The sequence below is a fragment of the Chaetodon trifascialis genome, chromosome 9 (genome assembly GCF_039877785.1).
Source record: "Chaetodon trifascialis isolate fChaTrf1 chromosome 9, fChaTrf1.hap1, whole genome shotgun sequence".
Classification (NCBI taxonomy): Eukaryota; Metazoa; Chordata; class Actinopteri; order Chaetodontiformes; family Chaetodontidae; genus Chaetodon; species Chaetodon trifascialis.
The window spans coordinates 29,666,446-29,679,864 of record NC_092064.1 but is presented as its reverse complement, the minus strand read 5'-3'; the positions used below and the strand labels follow the sequence as shown (position 1 = coordinate 29,679,864).

General features: G+C 49.4%; 3 protein-coding genes across 4 annotated transcripts in view; 2 read left to right on the top strand and 1 right to left on the bottom strand.

Moving 5' to 3' along the window:
• spcs2 (signal peptidase complex subunit 2) overlaps positions 1-13,419 on the top strand; it is a 308,748-nt gene that overhangs the window by 169,325 nt on the left and 126,004 nt on the right. The gene's annotated exons all lie outside the window — the stretch shown is intronic.
• Positions 5,009-13,419, bottom strand: part of LOC139336970 (protein Atg16l2) — a 13,533-nt gene continuing 5,122 nt past the window's right edge. For both annotated transcript variants that reach the window (XM_070971300.1, XM_070971301.1), the window contains exons 10-18: positions 12,272-12,377; positions 12,111-12,181; positions 11,950-12,021; positions 9,822-9,942; positions 9,626-9,731; positions 8,677-8,829; positions 8,554-8,601; positions 5,514-5,615; positions 5,009-5,308 (exon numbers count right to left, since the gene is read on the bottom strand). In XM_070971300.1, coding sequence (XP_070827401.1) covers positions 5,215-5,308; positions 5,514-5,615; positions 8,554-8,601; positions 8,677-8,829; positions 9,626-9,731; positions 9,822-9,942; positions 11,950-12,021; positions 12,111-12,181; positions 12,272-12,377 — 873 coding nt within the window. In that variant the 3' untranslated portion in view covers positions 5,009-5,214. The remainder of the gene's footprint in view (positions 5,309-5,513; positions 5,616-8,553; positions 8,602-8,676; positions 8,830-9,625; positions 9,732-9,821; positions 9,943-11,949; positions 12,022-12,110; positions 12,182-12,271; positions 12,378-13,419) is intronic.
• LOC139336468 (keratin-associated protein 10-7-like) lies at positions 6,345-9,212 on the top strand. The gene is made up of 2 exons (XM_070970601.1): positions 6,345-7,697; positions 7,842-9,212. Exons 1-2 carry the CDS (start codon positions 6,345-6,347, stop codon positions 7,872-7,874), a joined length of 1,386 nt encoding a protein of 461 aa, XP_070826702.1. The 3' UTR covers positions 7,875-9,212.

Below are 13,419 nucleotides of genomic sequence, written 5' to 3'. Positions count from 1 at the left end.
CCTCCCTCCCTCTCCCTCTTCCTCCTCCTCTTCCTCCCTCCCGTCAGGCTCATTAGCAGTAAAATGTGTTAAAACATAAAAACACCCTGAGGACAGGGTTTATTTCCGTCTGTGACATTAGCATCGCGCTGACAGCTGGACTCTGACCTCCAGCGTTCATCCACTCCTCCTCCTGCCGTCCTTCAGCAAGTAAATAATTAGATTATAAAATAATACAGAAAGACTAACTCAGAATTAAGCTCCAAACTTCACAAACTGTCCATAATCAGAAATGAAACAGCGTCACCGAGCAGAAAACATCAAGCAGGGAAACAGAGCTTCTGTACGGAGTCCTAAATGTGCCAACGTTTCAGTGTATGATCAAATATTTACATTTGATTTATTGACAGCCCTACAAAAAGACACCAGTCCAGGAGATCTGGTTAAAGTGAGAACGCTCATTTACAGCACGTTCTCAAAATCCTAAAACACAAAACACGTGACATGAAATTCAAGAACATTAGCTTAAAAAACAAGAACTACACCAAAAAAATCATCAACACAACAGAAACAAATGAATAGTCTGTCTCCATCAATCAGCCATAAAAGTCCATTTTGCATTTGTCAACTTTTAGTTACATACTTTCATTTTAAGATGATTAAAAAGATGATTCTGTTGATTAATTACCCTCAAAAAAAGAAAAAAAGAAATCTGTAATTATTCTGGCTGCACACTTCACCCTCCATATAGTTTTAAGTGCAATCGCATTTAATGAACATATTCACTGAGGTATGTGTAAATGTTAAGTAAACTGCTGGATGAATAATATATTTTTAATTTGCAGCAGTTTTGCAAGTTTTTCACTAAAATATGAAAATAAAAGTGACATGTGCCCCCTGCTGGTAAGGCTGAAATTTCCACCGACATCATCTTTTAATTCTTTCACGTCTTTGGGCGTACACTGTGGTTAATTAGCGGGTGGAGCAAATTAAGACAGAGTCCACCGTACTTTAGCCAGATGTAAACAGGAAAATGAAAAAACATTCGTCAAATAAGAACCAGGTCTCTAATAGAGGCCGGGGAATAAACGAGGAGTCTTGGTCTTGGTGTCTTTCGTATAATGTTTGTTAAGCATAATAAATATTTTCATGGCTTTAATTGAATAAGTTCAACAATATAATCATGATATTTTCAACATGTTGCTCTGGATTTCAGTCACTGTGTGTTGTGTGTGTGTGTGTGTGTGTGTGTGCGTTAATGTCTCAAGTCAAAATGTGTCTTGTAGTAACGTGCAAACACCACAAGATGGCAGCAGCTACATTTCAAGTGTTGTATGGGAACCTTGTAAGTCAAATAATTTAACACATCACAGCAGATGTATAGCTGTAAGAGTCTGTTTAAGAAATAAAGGGTGCTTTTAATTTGAAACAGACACAGGAAGTGTGTTTGTAATAAAAGCATAACGCAGCAACTTTAAGAGCGCAAATGGAAACAACTCAAATCGAGGCTTTGTACGATGATATGATAAATTACACTTACAGAGGGAACTAGAAATAAAGGCCTGTCTCTAATACAAGTTTGCTTCAAATAAAGGCCCGTTACCCTCTGCAGGTAAATAAAGGCCCCGGCCACTATTTGAGGAAATATGGTCTATTTCTTAGAAGAATGAAAAAGAGCCTAAAAGCCACTTCTTCATTTACAGACACTCAAACAGGGACAGAGTCCCTGAGATGCTGACTTACTGACTGTGGACGATGTCCTCGCTTTCCTCCTCTCAGGACCGGACTGCTGCTCTGGTTGTTACGATTATATGTTTTATGATTTCTGCAGAAGTTCTTCATCCCCAGTCCAGATCAAACAGGCAGTGCGATCAGTTTCTGAGGGTCAGCGGTCGGTCAGGTGGAGGCAGCAGCTGCTTCCTCATTAATGACCTCAGTGTGAAACAGCCCGCAGCTTCCTCATCGTCACCTCGTATTTTTAAAACGTGACGACGAGACGTCAACAGTTTGCCATGAAAAATGACTAAATAAACGTTTGAGAGGTGACAGGATGAAGGACGGAAAGTTAGAAACCAGAGTTTATTAGCAATAAAGACTGTTTGTGTGTTACAGCAGCAGAGTGTAAACATACGCATCAAAACCACCTTTTCATCCCCGCTGACAGAACTGAGCATTACAGAAAACACAGAGTTAGAGAGTGTGAGGCCTGAGGCTGAAGTCTGGAACTGCTGCAATCCCCTGGAGACGTTTTCTGATTCACAGCCAAGTGCTGCGACGGTTTCACAGTCCGTACGTGAGCGACGTCCACGAAGCCGAGAAGCCTCAGCTGATCCTAAAGGTCAACATCTCGCCGTCGAAGGCGTTAAAAACAAAGCTTCAGCTTTAAGTTCAATCTGACACTTTGTGAAACACGCTTCACCTTCCTGCAGAAAGATTTAAATAAATGTTCCCGTTTAAAATTCCCTTAAAGTCACAACGATTAGTGAGCAAAAACAAGCAAAATAACCTGACAAATAAATAACACAGAAAACACGACAGTATCAAAAGAGAAGAACCAACAGAAGAGTCGATGAAACCACCAAGAGACGTCCAAACCGAGGACACGTTTAAAGAGACGTGGACACGTTTACGAGGAAACAAACAGACAAGTTTCAATGATCTTCAGGACAGTCAAGATCTCTGGAACCCATTCTAAAAACTTCAGGCAGCGATCGCGACTGTACGAGATCAGGAACGACCGAAACGCAGAGCGTCACCAAATCCAGTCTGAGCTGTGAATCCGAGGCTGGACGCTGGACTCTGGACTCTGGACGCTGGACCCTGGACTCTGGACGCTGGACTCTGGACGCTGGACTCTGGACTCTGGACTCTGGACTCTGGACTCTGGACGCTGGACTCTGGACACTGGACTCTGGACTCTGAACCCTGGACTCTGGACTCTGGACCCTGGACTCTGGACTCTGGACGCTGGGATCTGGACTCTGGACCCTGGACTCTGGACGCTGGGATCTGGACTCTGGACTCTGAACCCTGGACTCTGGACTCTGGACTCTGGACGCTGGACTCTGGACTCTGGACGCTGGACTCTGGACTCTGGACCCTGGACTCTGGACGCTGGGATCTGGACTCTGGACTCTGAACCCTGGACTCTGGACCCTGGACTCTGGACTCTGGACGCTGGACCCTGGACTCTGGACGCTGGACTCTGGACTCTGGACCCTGGACTCTGGACTCTGGACTCTGGACGCTGGACCCTGGACTCTGGACGCTGGACTCTGGACCCTGGACTCTGGACGCTGGACTCTGGACGCTGGACCCTGGACTCTGAACCCTGGACTCTGGACGCTGGACTCTGGACACTGACCGGACTCATTTATCTCTGAATCTCCAGACACAACGATCTGAATCCACCTGAGCTTCGTCCAGACCAGGTCAGTCCAGCATCCTGGAGTCCATTTCAGTGACATCAGGTAAAGGTAAACCAGTGCGGAGTGTTTGAGGACACAACGCTCGTTTGTGAGCTGACGTTTGAGCGTACAGAGAGACGGAGTGTCCAAACTGGACGAAGCTAGCGTAGCTTATTAGCTGTTAGCTTTACATCTGTCTCGCTCTGGCCTCACGTGGAAAAGTTCCCTCTGAAGGAGCCGAAATGGTCTCGACTGTTTCTTTACTGAACTCTTGTTATTTCAGTGGGTCAGACACGTGAGGTCAACCCAGAGGGGGACATCAGGTCAGACTCAGGATCAGCAGGTCGCCAATATTAAAGAACTTGGACTGTGATAGAGGCCAGAGCAGCTTGATTGGGTAATTATTAATATAACAATACAACCATTCGTTATCCTGCTTGTTTGTGCTTCAGTATTTTCTTCGCAGCACTTCGGTCCTCCATAAATGGCTTTGATCTCCAAACGAGTCGGCCGGCAGGTGAACTGAACTCACACTTTGACGACAGCGAACAGAAACAGAGACCCAGATCAGAGCTGACGCTGCAGCAGCTCATCTAAATGGATGGAAACGGGTCTGTTTCCTGCCGGCGTGTTGAGACTCCATCGGAGCCTCCGGCCGGCCGTTCTCCTCTTTGAAGCTGCGGACTTCATTCTTCAAAGCTGATAGGCCAAACAGGATTAAAGCAGACGTCTTTTAAATGTAAATCCAGAGCCGAGAGCCGAGAGCCGAGAGCCCGACTCGCTTCAGTCCGCTGCAAAGATCTCCCACTTATCAAGTCCACTTTTCCATTTCCCCAAAACACGAGAAGCCATCTGCTGACGTTATGACAGTAGGAAGAACTAATGACCTGACCGAACTCTTCAAAATAAAACCCTGTGATGTTGCTCCTCATCAGGAGGAAGGGTCAGGCCGGTGGGGGCTGAAGATGGAGAAAAGACCGAAAGTCCAGCACCACTTTGGTGAATAAAGACCAGCTTCAGACCAGGTCCAGGTCCAGGTCCAGGTCCAGGTCCAGGTCCAGGTCCAGGTCCAGGTCCAGGTCCAGGTCCAGGTCCAGGCCGTGACATTAATCTGGGTCATCATACAAAACGTTACACAGAACATTTAAAAGAGATGAACATGAAGCTAGAACATCTCAGAGCGGTCAACAGACGTGTTCCCGTCAGCTGACGGAGCAGCCATTTTTGTTCTTTAAGCGTCGTTATCGTGTCGACGTGTTTCTGGATCTCACGGCTGCTTCTCTTTTCCATGAAGTTTGTATTTTTAACGTGTGATGAACGTACGTAAAGAACACTGGACAGTCTTTTAAACTCGGCCTAAAGGTCATTTGACTTGGACACTTGTCCGTCCACGACTTTCGACGTGTGAACTGTTTTTAATCGTCCTTCTGTTGGACGTTTTGTGACGTTCTGTGTGATGATCCTGATGAAGGTCACGGGCCGGAACACGTCGCTGTGGAACGTTTCCAACACGACACGTATGTTTCCGTGTTCTGGTCGCAGGTTTCACGTCGTTCAGCTGACAGTTTTCACCGTCAGTGAAGGTCAATGTTGGAGAAGCTCGATGTGTTTCCCTCGTTTCGGTGTCTGAGTTCCAGTTTTGTTATAAAACGCAGATGAAAAAAGGAACCGAGCAGAACGTTCTCCATCCCTTCTGTCCAATCAACACACAGCGTAAAAACACACAAATGTTCCCTTTGACAGCTCTCAGATCAGTTTGTTTTCTACGCTGAGGTGTGCTGTGTGCGGTGTTGCTATGACAACGTAACCTCTCAGTGGATTGGCTGTTTCAGATGTCGCTCCAGAGGACGGCCAGCCTGCTCTTGTCCACGCTGACAACGTATTCGCCGGAGAAAGACCAGGACACGGCACTGATGGACGAGCTGAGGAGAGACAGGACAGGCGAGGTTAAAGGAACAGTCCAACAAATCCTTTTGTTCTGTGACTTTGAGGAGTCCTGGAGTTCCTCAGGGAGACGTTCTGGGCCTCTCATCTATTCAACCTTGTGAAAGGAAATTAAATCTAATCTTCCCAAACTCAGCTGATTGGTCCATGTGCTGGTCAGCTGATGGCTGTCTCGTTGGTTACCTGTGTTTGTCAGCGAGGCGGGTCTCCAGGCTGCCGGTGGACGCGTTCCAGATGTAAACGGCACCGTCTGCTGACCCGGCCGCGAGGAAGGAACCGTCTGGGCTGATGAGAGAGAACGCCGGGTTAGACTGAAGGGAAACTGTTCTAACAGCATCACAGGTGAACCCCAACCACGTGGAGGATCCAGGAAAAGCTGAAGTTCTGAAACCAGTGGGTCGCATCAAAGTGCTGAGGTCTGAGGTCGAGTTTGGGTTTCGTTCAAATGTGACATGGACTCTCAGCGACGGACGACACAAAGCAAAAACTACGGGTCGGGTCTCGGTTCGGGTTCAGGGTTCCAGTTAGATGTTACTCTAGAAATGTAGGAACCAGCTCATTGTTGTGCAAGTCACATGTCCAAGACTATCAGGTCTCATGTCAGAACCTACAAGGCCCAAGTCTAGACCAGAATGTCCCAACAGAGTCCTCATTCCAGACCAACAAGTCCAATAATAAACGATATTTCCTTCATTTCAGTCTCCAGTCTTTAATATCTGATGTCTCACAGAGCTGACGCAGACATTCTCAGAACGTCTCAGAACGTCTCATCGTCTCATCTCACGTTCCAAAAGGCCAAACTGACACTAACTCGTCACCTGAGACACAAAACTGTGACCGTTAACACGTTAACATTTCATCTGGTGCGTCCAGCTGGAGGATCTGTGATTGGCTGCGTGTGGAACCTCAGGGAGAACCCAGCGGGGAACCCTGCCTTCCTGTCTGTGTGTTTGGGTAGAAACACATTTTTATATTTAGTGTCTCTGTCAGAGACATCCTGGCCCTGCTGTTGTCATGGAAACTGCAGAAAAAGAGGCAGGCGGCCTCTCGTCCCTCCGCCTGTCTTCATCCGTCTGTCCTCACCTGTCTGTCTTCATCTCTGTCTTCATCTGTCTGTCTTCATATCTGTCCTCATCTGTCTGTCTTCATCTGTCTGTCTTCATATCTGTCCTCATCTGTCTGTCTTCATCTGTCTGTCCTCATCTGTCTGTCTTCATCTGTCTGTCTTCATATCTGTCCTCATCTGTCTGTCTTCATCTCTGTCCTCATCTGTCTGTCCTCATCTGTCTCTCTTCATCTCTGTCCTCATCTGTCTGTCTTCATCTGTCTCTCTTCATCTCTGTCCTCATCTGTCTGTCTTCATCTCTGTTCTCATCTGTCTGTCTTCATCTGTCTGTCCTCATTTGTCTGTCCTCATCTGTCTGTCCTCACCTGTCCTCTTCTGTCTGTCTTCATCTGTCTGTCTTCATATCTGTCCTCAACTGTCTGTCTTCATATCTGTCCTCATCTGTCTGTCTTCATCTGTCTGTCTTCATATCTGTCCTCATCTGTCTGTCTTCATCTGTCTGTCCTCATCTGTCTGTCTTCATATCTGTCCTCATCTGTCTGTCTTCATCTGTCTGTCTTCATATCTGTCCTCATCTGTCTTCATCTCTGTCCTCATCTGTCTGTCCTCATCTGTCTGTCTTCATCTGTCTCTCTTCATCTCTGTCCTCATCTGTCTGTCTTCATCTCTGTTCTCATCTGTTTGTCTTCATCTGTCTGTCCTCATTTGTCTGTCCTCATCTGTCTGTCCTCATCTGTCCTCTTCTGTCTGTCTTCATCTGTCTGTCCTCAACTGTCTGTCTTTATCCTTTTGTCCTCTTCTGTCTGTCTTCATCTGTCTGTCTTCATTTGTCTGTCCTCATCTGTCTGTCTTCATCTGTCTGTCTTCATATCTGTCCTCATCTGTCTGTCTTCATCTGTCTGTCCTCATCTGTCTGTCTTCATATCTGTCCTCATCTGTCTGTCTTCATCTGTCTGTCTTCATATCTGTCCTCATCTGTCTTCATCTCTGTCCTCATCTGTCTGTCCTCATCTGTCTCTCTTCATCTCTGTCCTCATCTGTCTGTCTTCATCTGTCTCTCTTCATCTCTGTCCTCATCTGTCTGTCTTCATCTCTGTTCTCATCTGTTTGTCTTCATCTGTCTGTCCTCATTTGTCTGTCCTCATCTGTCTGTCCTCATCTGTCCTCTTCTGTCTGTCTTCATCTGTCTGTCCTCAACTGTTTGTCTTTATCCTTTTGTCCTCTTCTGTCTGTCTTCATCTGTCTGTCTTCATTTGTCTGTCCTCATCTGTCTGTCCTCATCTGTCTGTCTTCATCTGTCTGTCTTCTGCCGGAACGCTGTGATCAGAAACAAACTTGATCAAATACACAAAAGCTGAGGATCAATAAATGGATTGAAACAGGTGACGTCATGAGGTAAAACCTCGTGGTGGTGCCTCCACCTCCTCCACTGACACAGACACAAGGTCTGTCCCTCGTGTCTCCGTCCAGACGTGTAAGCTTTCTAATCGATCGGTGGAATCTTTGGTCAAACTGTGGAAACGACCCCATGAGCTCAGAGCAGGACGTCCTCATGGACACATTCTGGATCTGAGTCCACGTTTTGGATGTGTCTCTAACCTGAACGCTGAAGCTTTGCAGCATCAGCTCATTGATCGTGAGCTCATTGATCGATTCTTTTTGCTCAATTTCAGCTGATAAAAGTCTCGTTTCCTCTGGTCGAGCTCAGAGTCTTGGTGATGTGTGCTGCCCCCCTGTGGACGAGCCAGAGAACAGGCTGCAGAGACACAGCGAGGACTCGTTTGGACATCGTCTGTGGTCTGTGTCTCACTTACTCAGCTTGACGGACTCTGTGCGGTGAAGACGTCAGGAGACACTTTGGAAAGTCCTGCAGGTCAAACTGAACCAAACACTTTCATCACTGACTTTGAGAAACCTGCTAGCGTAGCAACATTAAGGCTACAACCTACCCACAATGCAACACTTCAGAATCAATATCTGTCCACGCTGTAGAGTAACACAGCTGAGACAGACAAAACAGTGTCTTCCAAAGGGAGCGGGGACAGAGACTGACAGGACTGATTAATTGATGAGTCATTGATTGGTCATTGATTGTCACTTGTGCACCTGCCGCTGCCACACTGGTCCTGTCCGTCAGGTGAGGTGCTGAGGACTCACCTGATCACGGCCTTGGTGCTGTCGCTGCCACACTTGAAGCCGTCGGCCCTGAGACACAAACACACGTCAGTGGACGGACGCTCAGAGCGAACACACAAACCAACCGAAGAGCGACGCCTCTACCTGAAGCACACGCGCTCGTTGCTCCGCCTCCTCAGGTCGACCAGCTGGAGGCAGTCGTCACGGCAGCAGCTGAGCAGCTGGCGATGGTCGGAGCTGACGTCCAATGAGGTGACTTTGCCCTGAGCGGGAAGCTCCTGCACACAGCCGACCGTCCTGAGGACAGAGCAGCAGTTAGACACCAGCTGATCGATCGCTGGACGAAGATCAATACGCTTCGCTCATCCCTCACTGCTGTCTGAACACTCCACCTTCACCTTCATCAGCTCGGACTGAGGTCGTATCTATCGAACAGATATTGACTGATTGATTGATTGATTGATTGATTGATTGATTGATTGATTGATTGATTGATTGATTGATTGATTGATTGATTGGTTCTGTGCCCATGGCTGGTTGGTCAGGCTGGAGGCGCTCACGTTAAATCATCTTTCTTCTTCTGTGGTGTCTGCTCTGCTTCACGTTCCTAAATACAATAATTCAATAACACATTCTGATTGATGAGATCAATAAAAAGATCATTATGGTTATTATTAGCATGTGGCCAATCAGAGCTCAGTGAATGATGTAAATGTCCAATCAGGTGCAGGGAGAGTTGATGCTGGCATGTGACTGGAGGACAGAGCTGTCAATCATCATTCAGACTCTACAGGGGGTGGGAGTGTTCTGGGGGCTGAGCTGTTGCTAGGTAGCAGAGGAAGACGGGGAGTCACCGCGGCGATGGCTGGGAGAACGGACAAGAGGCGTCACAGCGTCAACCCACAAGAGACAAGAGACAAGATCCCAGAGTGTCCACTGAGAGACGACGAAGACGAGGAGGACACGGTTTGAAGGGAAAGAAGCGTCAGTGCTGCTGAGTCCTCCAGGTCCACTGAGGGACACTGAAGAGGACACATGCAGGGGGCCCCCTGGTGGAGGGGTGAACAAGTGAAATGGTGAGGCGCAGTCTTACCTGGTGTCCCAGACCCTGATCTTACAGTCGAAGTGTCCACTGATGATACAGTTCTCAGGACAGACCAGGTCACTGCAGTACGACGCCACTTCAGCTACCTGCACACCTGCAGAGACAGTCCACCTTGATCAGTCCCCGATCAACCAGCCATCAGTGGGTTATCAGTGATTATTGATCAGTTATTGGTGGGACTCACAGGCAGCTCTGTGCAGGTCCCACAGTCTGATGGTTCTGTCTGCGCTGCCCGTCACCACCTGATGAGGACAACTGCTGAACCTCGCTGCTGTTACCTTCCTGCTGTGGCCTGTTAGAGTCAACTGAGACAGGTGAGACGGACAGGTGAGACAGGTGAGGCGGACAGGTGAGCCACAGAGAGAGGGACGGACAGGTGAGATGGACAGGTGAAACAGACAGGTGAGACGGACAGGTGAGCCACAGAGAGAGGGACGGACAGGTGAGCCACAGAGAGAGGGACGGACAGGTGAGACGGACAGGTGAGCCACAGAGAGAGGGACGGACAGGAGAGACGGACAGGTGAGACAGACCAGTGAGACAGGTGAAACGGACAGGTGAGCCACAGAGAGAGGGACAGACAGGAGAGACGGACAGGTGAGACAGACCGGTGAGACAGGTGAAACGGACAGGTGAGCCACAGAGAGAGGGACGGACAGGTGAGCCACAGAAAGAGGGATGGACAGGTGAGACAGACAGGTGAGCCACAGAGAGAGGGACGGACAGGTGAGACACACCGGTGAGACAGGTGAAACGGACAGGTGAGCCACAGAGAGAGGGACGGACAGGTGAGATGGACAGGTGAAACAGACAGGTGAGACGGACAGGTGAGCCACAGAGAGAGGGACGGACAGGTGAGACGGACAGGTGAGCCACAGAGAGAGGGACGGACAGGTGAGACGGACAGGTGAGCCACAGAGAGAGGGACGGACAGGAGAGACGGACAGGTGAGACAGACCAGTGAGACAGGTGAAACGGACAGGTGAGCCACAGAGAGAGGGACAGACAGGAGAGACGGACAGGTGAGACAGACCGGTGAGACAGGTGAAACGGACAGGTGAGCCACAGAGAGAGGGACGGACAGGTGAGCCACAGAAAGAGGGATGGACAGGTGAGACGGACAGGTGAGCCACAGAGAGAGGGACGGACAGGTGAGACACACCGGTGAGACAGGTGAAACGGACAGGTGAGCCACAGAGAGAGGGACGGACAGATGAGATGGACAGGTGAAACAGACAGGTGAGACGGACAGGTGAGCCACAGAGAGAGGGACGGACAGGTGAGACGGACAGGTGAGCCACAGAGAGAGGGACGGACAGGTGAGACGGACAGGTGAGCCACAGAGAGAGGGACAGACAGGAGAGACGGACAGGTGAGACAGACCAGTGAGACAGGTGAAACGGACAGGTGAGCCACAGAGAGAGGGACAGACAGGAGAGACGGACAGGTGAGACAGACCGGTGAGACAGGTGAAACGGACAGGTGAGCCACAGAGAGAGGGACGGACAGGTGAGCCACAGAAAGAGGGATGGACAGGTGAGACAGACAGGTGAGCCACAGAGAGAGGGACGGACAGGTGAGACACACCGGTGAGACAGGTGAAACGGACAGGTGAGCCACAGAGAGAGGGACGGACAGGTGAGATGGACAGGTGAAACAGACAGGTGAGACGGACAGGTGAGCCACAGAGAGAGGGATGGACAGGTGAGACGGACAGGTGAGCCACAGAGAGAGGGACGGACAGGTGAGACGGACAGGTGAGCCACAGAGAGAGGGACGGACAGGAGAGACGGACAGGTGAGACAGACCAGTGAGACAGGTGAAACGGACAGGTGAGCCACAGAGAGAGGGACGGACAGGTGAGACGGACAGGTGAGCCACAGAGAGAGGGACAGACAGGAGAGACGGACAGGTGAGACAGACCAGTGAGACAGGTGAAACGGACAGGTGAGCCACAGAGAGAGGGACGGACAGGTGAGCCACAGAAAGAGGGATGGACAGGTGAGACGGACAGGTGAGCCACAGAGAGAGGGACGGACAGGTGAGACACACCGGTGAGACAGGTGAAACGGACAGGTGAGCCACAGAGAGAGCGACAGACAGGTGAGACAGACTGGTGAGACGGACAGGTGAGACAGCTTCAGCAGCAGAGGAAACTCTGAAATGAGTTACAGTGAATGAAAGCTTCAGGTTCAGGTCCAGATCCAGGTCTCGAGTCTGCAGGTCTGAGTGTCAAGTCGGACGTGCTGACCATGTGACTCCTCATGAGGTGAAAATAATTCCCAACACTCATCAATCGCTGTCACGGTTACCTTGGGAACGGGCTCGTCCCGCTGCCACAACAAGGCCGACTTGTCGTAGGAGGCGGCGAGGATCCTCAGGCCCTGAGGAGAGTCCACAGAGACCACATGAGACCGAGCCGGGACAGCACGAGGGCTGCAAGACCAGGTTCAGGTTCAGGAGCCGCGTTTACCGTCTGGTTGAACTCGATGCAGGTGATCCCCTCCGTGCTGCCGTCCAGGGTCGCTCTGTGAGTCAGCAGGCCTGATGACATCATCAGTGAGGTCACAGTTCCCCGGCACAAACAACAACAACAACAACAACAACAACAACAACAACAACGACAGTGTTTACCTCCTCGAACCTCCCACAGCTTGATGACTCGGTCTGTTCCTCCCGTGGCCAACAGGTCTGAACTGGAGCTGAACCTCACAGCGTTGATGCCTTGCTCGTGAGCCTCCTGACGGACAGGAAACAGGAAACAGGAAACAGGAAACAGTTGGTGGGTGAAGAAACGATTCGTCACAAATATCGTCTGAACTTTTCCATCCTGAGACTCCAAACAGACCTCAGAACAGTCCCAACACAGTGAGAGAGAGAGAGAGGGTGAGGGTGTGTGTGTGTGTGTGTGTGTGTGTGTGTGTGTGTGTGTGTGTGTGTGTGTGTGTGTGTGTGTGTGTGTGTGTGTGTGTGTGTGTGTGCGTGCGTGCATGCCCGTCACCTCGACCTCTCTGTTCAATTCAAATAAACTTTATTAAAGCTGAGTGTTGGTGGTTCACAGCACACGTTTGAGAAGAGACAAATTGATCGATCAGAGCCGATTTATCGATGAACACTGATATTGATCAAGGTGAAGCTTCTGCAGGTTCAGACCTGCAGTTTGTGTCACCTCCACAGGGGGGAGACAGAGGTTCACGGTGAGGCGGAGCTCCAGTAAAGAACTCATCAACCAGTAGCTCCAGTAAACTCAGTGATCTTCAGCTTAGACTGCAAAGTGCCAGTAAAACAAGGTGTTTCTGAAATGGACTTTGGTCTGAAATCTATAATCAATCATCTGTAATCAATAATCAGTCAGAGATGAGAAAAAAGATGATTATTCGAAAACAGCTCAAAATCAAAGATTTCTGCGGCCTGAAACATTCCAAAGCATCATGGGAACTGGAGTTCCACAGCATAAGAGAAGTGGCCGATGGAGGTACTCAGTGTGTACTCAAAGTGTACTCAGAGTGTACTCAGCGTGTACACAGTTTGTACACAGTGTGTACTCAGCGTGTACTCAGCGTGTACACAGTGTGTACTCAGCGTGTACACAGTTTGTACACAGTGTGTACTCAGCGTGTACTCAGCGTGTACACAGTGTGTACTCAGCGTGTACTCAGTGTGTATTCGTTGTGTACTCAGCGTGTACTCAGCGTGTACACAGTGTGTACTCAGCGTGTACTCAGTGTGTATTCGTTGTGTACTCAGCGTGTACTCAGCGTGTACACAGTGTGTACTCAGCG